Below are 9,113 nucleotides of genomic sequence, written 5' to 3' on the forward strand. Positions count from 1 at the left end.
AGACCCAGAAAACTTAGGATGGGCAAATAAGAGTTGACTTGTATGAGTTAAATCTCTCTGAGGATCTGACTACGGATAGGGGTAGTTGGAGGTGCCATATTCATATTTTAGACTACTAATGTCCTCTTAGATTACCTTTTGGTGTTCTTGCCCTCTTGCTTCTCTCGTTTCTTTTATTATTAGTTTTTGTTTTCTTTTATTTTGTAGTGAGTTCTACTTATTTATTTTATTTATAAGCATTTAATTTATCTTTACCGTGTATTTACGTCTCTTTATCGTTCTTGAGCTGGGGAACTCCTTTGGCCGCGCTATCCTTTATGGGTATGAGTTGCCGCCGTCCTTCTCTCTCCAGACCCTGTTCATAGTTTTTTTATGAGTTACACTGGGTAAGATGATGACAATGATAAGACTTATTTTTCCCAACACTATTCCAGTTGGAGACCATATAAAGAGGATAACAAGCAACCAACTGCATTAAACAATACATCCACTAGTCTACAGCTCAATGCTCATGAAATGTGTCCAAAACAATGATGTCTATTTACATTATAAATAGTACATTCTCTTCAGCTTCATTTACAAAAAAAGGAAGACAAACGTAAAAGAAAATAAAACACATGGATTCAAGGCATTCTTTTCATGGAAGCCATTCGAAGTTGTACATGAACGCTCGACAATCTGCACCTTTAGACCTAAGGCACAGATTCACGCCTCTTCACCGCTGCTTCTTGCACATTAGTGTTTGATACTTGTTCAGTTGTTTTTTTGGCTGCAGGGTAGGACAGTCTCCTCGTTTTTACAGGTGCCTTACCATTCACCACTGTTGATTTAAAATCTGGTTTTTGTGTAGATGTAGAGTTGCTAATTTTCCGAGCCTTGCTTGCAAGCTTAGCTTGCCCCTTCTCAACGCTGATTAACTGAGAAGGCACTCTGCTTTCCCATGGGCGAGCAGCTATCCACCGCTCCTTCCAACTCCATCCCCAATTAGCTTTCTCCAGATCAAAAGCATTGGAGCCTAGATTTTGATTAGAATTTGCCCTCCACTGCAGTGTGCGCACAAAGTCAAAGCTTTTGATTTCCACAAAAACAATGTAGACAAAGAAAGAGGGGGGGTGGAGAGGGGGAGAGAGTTATATGTAGGTATTATCATAAGGAAACTTTGGATGGCATACATACTTGATGAGAGAATGCATAAGCCAAAGTACGCTCGCGCTTCACTGCTGCTGCTTCTCTTTGATGTATCCTTGCTAGAATCTCCTCCATTGTCTCGGCACCACCATTCCATTCCACCTAGTAGAAGACAAGATTTCATCACACAATTTATGACCACAAAGTTGTATTCCGGCATTTATAGAGAATATCTGATTTTTTACACCATTGAATCCCCCCCCCCCCCCCCCCCCCCTCCCCCTCATGATATGATGGATTTCCCTAGATTTACAATAAAGTAGATAAGTATCAAGACTAAAAGAGACACTTTTATATGTGTTATTCACATTTCTAACATACATCCTCTGCCAAACCAAGCTTATGTGTATAGATGAATGAATTTCAAGAAAAAGCAATTGGTTTAGGAAGGGGAGCTCCATTTTCTTTCCCTTTAGTCATAAAATCCTCTCACTGTTGGCAAGATTTAGAAGGGAAGACACAATTAATACACAATTTTTTTCCATAAATAGATAATAAAAAGCTTTATACACCTCTAAGTCGTGAAGCTTTGCTTCAAGCTTCAACTGATTCTCCAGTCTTTTTTGTTTGAGACGCCCTTCAGTTACCATATTCTGGCGTCGTTCCCTGATTTGAGTCTGTACCATACTCCACGAATGAAGATGATTTAATGTATTGTTAGACTGCTTTTTAACAGATTGAGCCTGTGCAAGTTTCTGGAATCTTATCATCCCTTTCATATGACGTACGGTTTTCCTCGCCTGCAGTAGAAGAAAATAATCAAAATTGTGTTAATCATCTGGCACTCATTTCTTCTCTTTTTCTGCCAAGAATAGATGCTTTTCAGCACAGTTAGTTACTTCAAGACTTACCATGTAGGCTCTAAAGACAGTTTGTATCCTCGTTGCTGCAACATCTTCACCGAGTTTCACAAGCGCACCATTTTTCTTACTGATAACCTGACTACGATTATCATTATTTTTCTCAGATTGGATATTTATTTTAGATCCCGCTGGCTTGTTAAAAGCGGATGATGCCTGTCAGATAGCCAAAGATTAGAATACATGATAAATACGATAGGCATCAGCCGTATCATTGTGATATTACATGGACAATTTAATAGCAATTGATTACCTTCGGAACAAAACAGTCAGTACCAAATACCAATCATAACATGCAAAACAAGAAATGCATCATAACATGCAAAACAAGAAATGCATCACGTTATCAAATGCAAATAAACAGAAGGCCTTAGTATATAAATAAGCTCAGACAAATAAGCACAATCCTCAGCAGGTGCAAATTGCATGAAATTCGATCTTTTTGCAGTAGTACATGTGTTCTGAAATTTCAAGAATTAATATCAAAACAAAAGATTAAATCAACAGAAAAAGAAATAAAGAAACAAACTTCACATTGTTTACTTCTAAGGAAATTGAGGCAGATAGCAACTGTTGGATGATAAACAATAGTTTTTTTTATAGATAAATGCAATGTATGCATATCAAATCTCCACATCACGTGCTAACTTCAATTGGTAGGGCATTTTTACAATTAATGGGCAAAAGCTAAGGACAATGAGGAGCGTGTAGTGATTGATACCTCTTTTATACACTAAAATGACTAAGGAATAACTTATTGCCAATCTAGGAAAAAGATTTTAAAAATACTTTCCATGCAAATAAGCATTGTTCCACATCAAAACATAAAGACATGGAATAATATGCAAACCTTTGATTGTTTTGAATTTTCAAGCTTCACCTTCTTTCTGGTAATTATCGTCTTGAACCAAAATCCAGAACCCATAATTTTGTCAACAAACCTACTTCACTTTGTCTTAAGCCTGAAAAAGGGTTCCAGAGAAAGCTAATCAAACATTTAACTGTAGCATTTAAAGTTAGGGTCCGGGTCCGGGTTCGGGTAGGGTCCAGATCCGACCCAGACCCTTATATGTCCATCCCTAATTTCAACCAACATCAGCATTCAGCAAAACTTTCAAGCGCATGAACATCAAATTACTGAAATCATAAGCGTAGATAAGTGTTGGCACATGTATGCGTCAGAATATTTGATGGACAACTTGTTTATTTCCTTATCGAAGTGTCAAGTATCTAGAAATGGTAATAGAATGCAAGCACTTGTTTTGCAACAGGGAATCCAAATTCAAAGATACAATTAACACACATGAAATAGCTTAAAGATATCAAAGAGTTTTGTTTTTAACAAGCATACCTCTTGCGAGGCATGTCCTGATGTTGAGGTGCTGGGCAGCACCTACAGATGGTTGAGGCGCAGGGCCCATGAGGCAAGCTAAAAGACTGAGGCACAAGGCACGGCAGATGCAGCCCCAGTCCCCAGTCCCCAGTGCCTCAAAGCATCTTTCACATTCTAACTAAGCAAAGGAGACATATAGCAAGAACATCAATGAGAAAATGAAAGAAGAAATAACCACTAAACAAGCCATTTGAAGGTTCTGAATAAACCTCTTAAGTCCCAAGAAAACAATGGTTCAAAGTCCTGCATCGCCCAGACCTATATATTAATGTACTAGAAATTTAGTGACTCGAACACCTACTGCATCCATAACATAAGCGCTCACTTATTGTGTACTCCCTCTGTCCCCTAATTATGCTACATATAGTACTTTAGTCCATCTCACATTGTTTGCTATATTACCTCTTCTGGACATGATCACACCCAATTGTATAAAGAATTTATATAGGCTCATAACTCCCAACACATCTAATATTTCACTAAAACCTACAATTTATTTCTCTCTCCGAGTTTACATTTATTATTACCCCACTAAAGTACATGATCACACCCAATAGTATAAAGAATTTATAGGCTCATGAACTTTTCCCCTACTGAATTTTTGGACTCACACGAACATGATCTATGCTATAACCTACAGAAATGCAAGATCAAGAGGAAATGAAAATTCAGAAAAGAAATTTAAAAAGGAAGATACAATCAAATGGATGGTTTATCATCAGTTCACACTACAGCTAATACAACATATGAACAGCACAGCACCACTACCAATCTGTTATCACACTAGCTATTAATGTACCATCAACAAAGACAAAATAATTTAAAATCAAGGTCAGTTGAATAAGTGTTAGACGGGTCTCTTCATTTTACTTTGCATCAAAGTACTGTATTTTTGGACCAAAATATTGTATTATTACACAATTTTGCCAGGTGAGTCACTCGGATACATACCCATAAGAGTTTCTGAGTACGGGTAGCAGAGGATAATAGCATGTATGTAAAAGTAGAACTTTAATTTGCAGAAAATAATTTAATTCATCAACAAATAAAGGAAAGAAAATACAAAATATGCGCTGAGAATAGAACTTTAATTTGCAGAAAAAATGGAAAACAACATTTAAATCACTAATTAGAGAGCAGGAACTCAATTTGATTATACAAAACAAATATACTAGCAAAGATTCGCACCCATCAAAACATACTTATTACAAGAACTACGAGCAATATTTAATTAAACATTCATATTCAATTCCAAAATAAAAACCTAATATAGTAATAAAATACAAACGGACACATTTCCAGAAAAGAATAGTGCAACTGACCAAGATATTGAAAAACAAAAAGAAGAGAGAAAGGAAGATCCGAGTGAGGAACAGTTTGTCATACCAAAGAAAGAATAGCTTTATGGGTAGATGTGAATGTCCCAAGTTTGGTGGGGTGATTACCCCTTTCAGCTGCTAGGCAAGAGTAGAAGTAAGGGAGAAGCAATCCATACTCAATACTCAACTTAATTGCTGAAAAATCACAAGGGCAAGCCGGGAAAATCAATACCGATGAGGGATTGTTTAGCAAATGACATTTGAGGAAGGAAATGAGACTTTGTTTCAACTATTTGTTTGTTTAAAGCGAATGAGTATAAAAAATAAGAAAGTCTATGAGAATTAAGTCTTGGGGTTGGTGGTAATTGGTGATACTTTTATTTTTATTATATCTTCTAAGTCCTGACAAATATTAAAGTCTTACGAGTTTTATATTTTTGTGCAAAATACTCCCTGAAATATATATTTACTCCATCCGTTTCGTTTTTAAATGTCTTATTTTGGGGTGAAGCCATAATTTTAAATTAAGAGCAAGTCAAATTGTCGATATACTAGAAAATTATTTATTATATAAAGTGTTCAAAACTGTTATGATGACTCGAAGTTTACACGACATTGTAATTGAATCCGATTTGACTCGAATTTAAAAATAATTTACAATTATGTAAAACCAATATGGACACAAAATTCGATTTCAAACCCACCCAAAACACCTAACTCGAAATCAACAATGACCCGCACAAACCATTAAACACTAGTTAAGCTATAAAAATATTAAAATGATATAGACTGAAATTAACTTGATTCATATAAATTTATTAGTCTATAAAAATAACAGTTTAAATTAGTGTTTGATCCCTTAACCTTAGATTACAAATGTGTTAGTCCAACCATTGAGCTATAGTAATTTTTTTTATATTTTTACTCTCTTTAAACTATATATCATATTAGTAAGGGGCCAAAGCCAAATTTAAAATGGATCATATTTTCGACAAGGGGGGCCGGGCCTCCTCGAGGCCCCCATGTAGCTTCGCCCATGGTCTCATTTGCTTTTGATTATTATTTATCAGTCATTCTTAATTTGTATTTTATTTTTAATTAAAATTTCATACATTAAAATATAGTCTAAAGAGATCTTTTTTATTCATCTCAACATAAGGTTTATTAATATCTAATTTTTACTCATATGATTTTTAGTTATACAAAATTATCGATACTAGATATTGAATTAGTTGTATTGGCAAACATGCAAAAAGCAAATAGGACATTTCAAATGAAGCAGAGGGAGTAAAATTTATCTTTCTTTAATAACTATAATAACTATTTCTAAAACAAAAAGAAAAAGTTACCCGGAATATAAATTTTTATTAATTTTCCTAACATAATACCAATATTTGATTAACTATGAATAATTTCAATTTTAGAATTACTTACCCAAGAACATTGTCGCCTAAATGGTGATCAATTTTTGCAGGTGTTACAAAAAAAGAAAGGAAAATGAAATCAAAAAATAAACTTACTTGATTTTTTTTTTATTTTTTACTTTTAAAATTTTTTTATGATTTAATTTTGTACTTACTTTTTTATTTTTTATTTTTTTTGCAAAATGACTTGTGGTATAGAAAAGAGATTACCTTGGTGCATTCTTAACAAGCACCCCTTATATTTGGAATTATTCATACTTAATAAAAAGTTCAGATTATTATAAGGAAATCAATTTAATATTGGATTTTTTTAGGTAATTTTGCCAAACAAAAAACATTGACATCATCTTTTTGCGTATGTGTCTTATTATACTGAAATAATTTCCCTCTAAAATCTAATGGTTGTGTCAATATCATCATATTATCCTATTTACTCTATCTGTTTCACTCAATTTGCATTAATTGTCATTTTGGTGTATCCTACTTATTTTGTATTATTTATATTTTTGAACAATGACTCACTACATTCTTTAAATCTCATTCATAAATTTTAACTCTTTTTTAATGTCATCCACATAATTCATCCTCTCTATTCATTTATTTCCAATATTTACTTTTTTCCTTAAAAAAACTCTCACTTTTTTTTTTGCTTCAATTCTAACGGGACAAAGAAAATATTATTTTTGACTTTACTATTATCTAGAAATACACTCTTATCTATTATCTATATTGATTTTTTCACTTCTTAGAAACGACATATAATTTATAATGTTTTGAAGATGTTTAGTTATTGAACAACATTTCTTATTGTTCATTCCTATTCTCAAAAAGAAAGGCATTTTTTCCGAAAGAATTGTTTTACATGAATCTCTTTCCATCAATAATCAATCTATCTATAAAACATAATAAAATAAAATATTGACTCATCAAAACAAAAAACTTATGTCAACTTATCATGAATAATTTCCTTCAATTTATTTGTTGATGTCATAAACTATCACTTACAAAGCAAGTAATTATGGCATCTGCTAACTTCACTTTGAATATTTTATTTTCCAAATTTTCGGAAAATAATATATACTTAGCCCCAAGTATAAGTTCATAAAAGTCGCATATTTGATATTAAAACATAATACTAACATTTTTTAAGATATTAATAAGTTTTTTATATTTATTATTTTAGTATGTTATTAACAATTGAAAATTTTGATGCAAAAGACTTCCTTTGTTTTATTTCTTCTCATTTTACTTTTTGCACAGTTTTTAAAGTAAATTTTAAACCTTAATATCTTTAAATACGCATCATAAAAGTTATAAAAGTTATATAATAAAAATATATATATTAAGATGAATCTAACGAGATCTCACAAAGATATATTTTATCATTTGCCTTAAAAATCTTAATCAAATTTCTCTCTCCAAAATAAAAATATTCTAAATAGAAAGAATATTAGAAAACAGAGGGGGTAAAATAATATTTCTCTTTTATTAAAAAATTCATATCTATTGTGAATTGTATAGGCATTAATCATTTACCTATTATTATTATAGATAAAAAATAATCTGACAATATAAAGAGTAAAAAAACTGGAAAATTCAAATGACAAATTTATAAAGCTTTGTCAAATTGAGTATTTTTACGGATTTTAATACATTAGTTATGATTTTAAGTACTAAATTAAGGTAAGTTTTGAAAAAAAAATCTATTACAACAAATATGTATAACTAATTAAAAACTTTTGGAAACATTATACTTTCTCTATTCTTTTGTATGTCTATTTTACTTTTTGCATGCATTTCAAATTACGCATAAAAAAATGTAGAATTTATATATTAAAAACTTTACATTAAGATGAATCTAACAAGATCTCATATGAACATATTTATCATTAATATATATTTTAAAAATCTAATTTAAATTTCTCTCTGCTAAAGTGAAAAAATTTAAAGTGGACAAACAAAAAAGAATAGAGGGAATATTAACAATACATGATTTTGTGGCAACTATTTTACAAGCAATCGTTTGGGTTACAAAATATATACTATTTTTTTAGCAATGCATATCTTTCATAATTTGAACTATTTTATAAATTTTTAAGAATTTGAATATCATACAAATATTATTAATTTTGTTTGAAAATGAAAAAATAATTTTTTTGTTTCAAGAGGTTTTCCTGTGTTTTGATTTTATTGGGAATGAGAGGATTATTGTAAGTGAACAACACTTTTGCAAGCATGTCGATTTTTGAACTAAAAATTAATAAAAACATTCAAAATTTACGAAAATTGTTAAAATTGAACAGAATATATATATAGTCATTAATTATTTATTCAATCATATTCATTAATATGTAATTGATATTACGGTAATTTACAATTGAATATCTCTTTAAAATTTATATTTATATGTATTTTCATATTAACAAACTTCGTGCATTGCACGAATTTCTATACTAATATAATCATATTTCATAAATAATCAAATTTTTAATCATTTGGTATAAATATTCCACATGAACTAATTTTTAAAATACTCCCTCCTATTCAGCACAAGCATTCCATTTGCTTTATGCACTTTATCCAATCCTTAATATTTCTAATTGTGTATAATTACAAATCATGGAAAGTTATATAAATAATCTTTGCATCGAGTCAAATCAAATAAGATTTCAATTGACTATGTTTTAACTTATAAATTAAATAATAAATTACAAATTAAAAGTAAAAGATAAATATTGTCCAAAAAGCAAATGGAACACTTGTGATGAGTAGGAAGGAGTATACTAATACGTGACAACTTTGTAAAATGAGAATCAACAATAATGTACTAAGATTTTTATTTATAGAAAATTAAGAGTATTTTCTTGACCGCCCCATTACAAGAGAATGCTTAGGGACGGAAAATAAAGGAAGCATGCAACTTCATATA

General features: G+C 31.0%; 1 protein-coding gene across 3 annotated transcripts; it reads right to left on the minus strand.

Moving 5' to 3' along the window:
- Positions 1-275: 275 nt before the first annotated feature.
- On the minus strand, positions 276-5,107 carry LOC130815367 (protein IQ-DOMAIN 9-like). 3 transcript variants are annotated; one of them, XM_057681816.1, is made up of 6 exons: positions 4,764-5,107; positions 2,899-3,010; positions 2,040-2,204; positions 1,701-1,928; positions 1,177-1,290; positions 276-1,043 (listed from the first exon to the last, which is right to left on the minus strand). In XM_057681816.1, exons 2-6 carry the CDS (start codon positions 2,971-2,973, stop codon positions 693-695), a joined length of 933 nt encoding a protein of 310 aa, XP_057537799.1. In that variant the 5' UTR covers positions 2,974-3,010; positions 4,764-5,107; the 3' UTR covers positions 276-692. The 3 variants fall into 3 exon arrangements, with proteins under 3 accessions (XP_057537799.1, XP_057537798.1, XP_057537797.1); XM_057681815.1 differs by having other exon boundaries at positions 2,899-3,033; positions 4,828-5,043; XM_057681814.1 differs by having other exon boundaries at positions 280-1,043; positions 4,828-5,107.
- Positions 5,108-9,113: the final 4,006 nt, after the last annotated feature.

Source organism: Amaranthus tricolor, chromosome 6 (genome assembly GCF_026212465.1).
Source record: "Amaranthus tricolor cultivar Red isolate AtriRed21 chromosome 6, ASM2621246v1, whole genome shotgun sequence".
Classification (NCBI taxonomy): domain Eukaryota; kingdom Viridiplantae; phylum Streptophyta; class Magnoliopsida; order Caryophyllales; family Amaranthaceae; genus Amaranthus; species Amaranthus tricolor.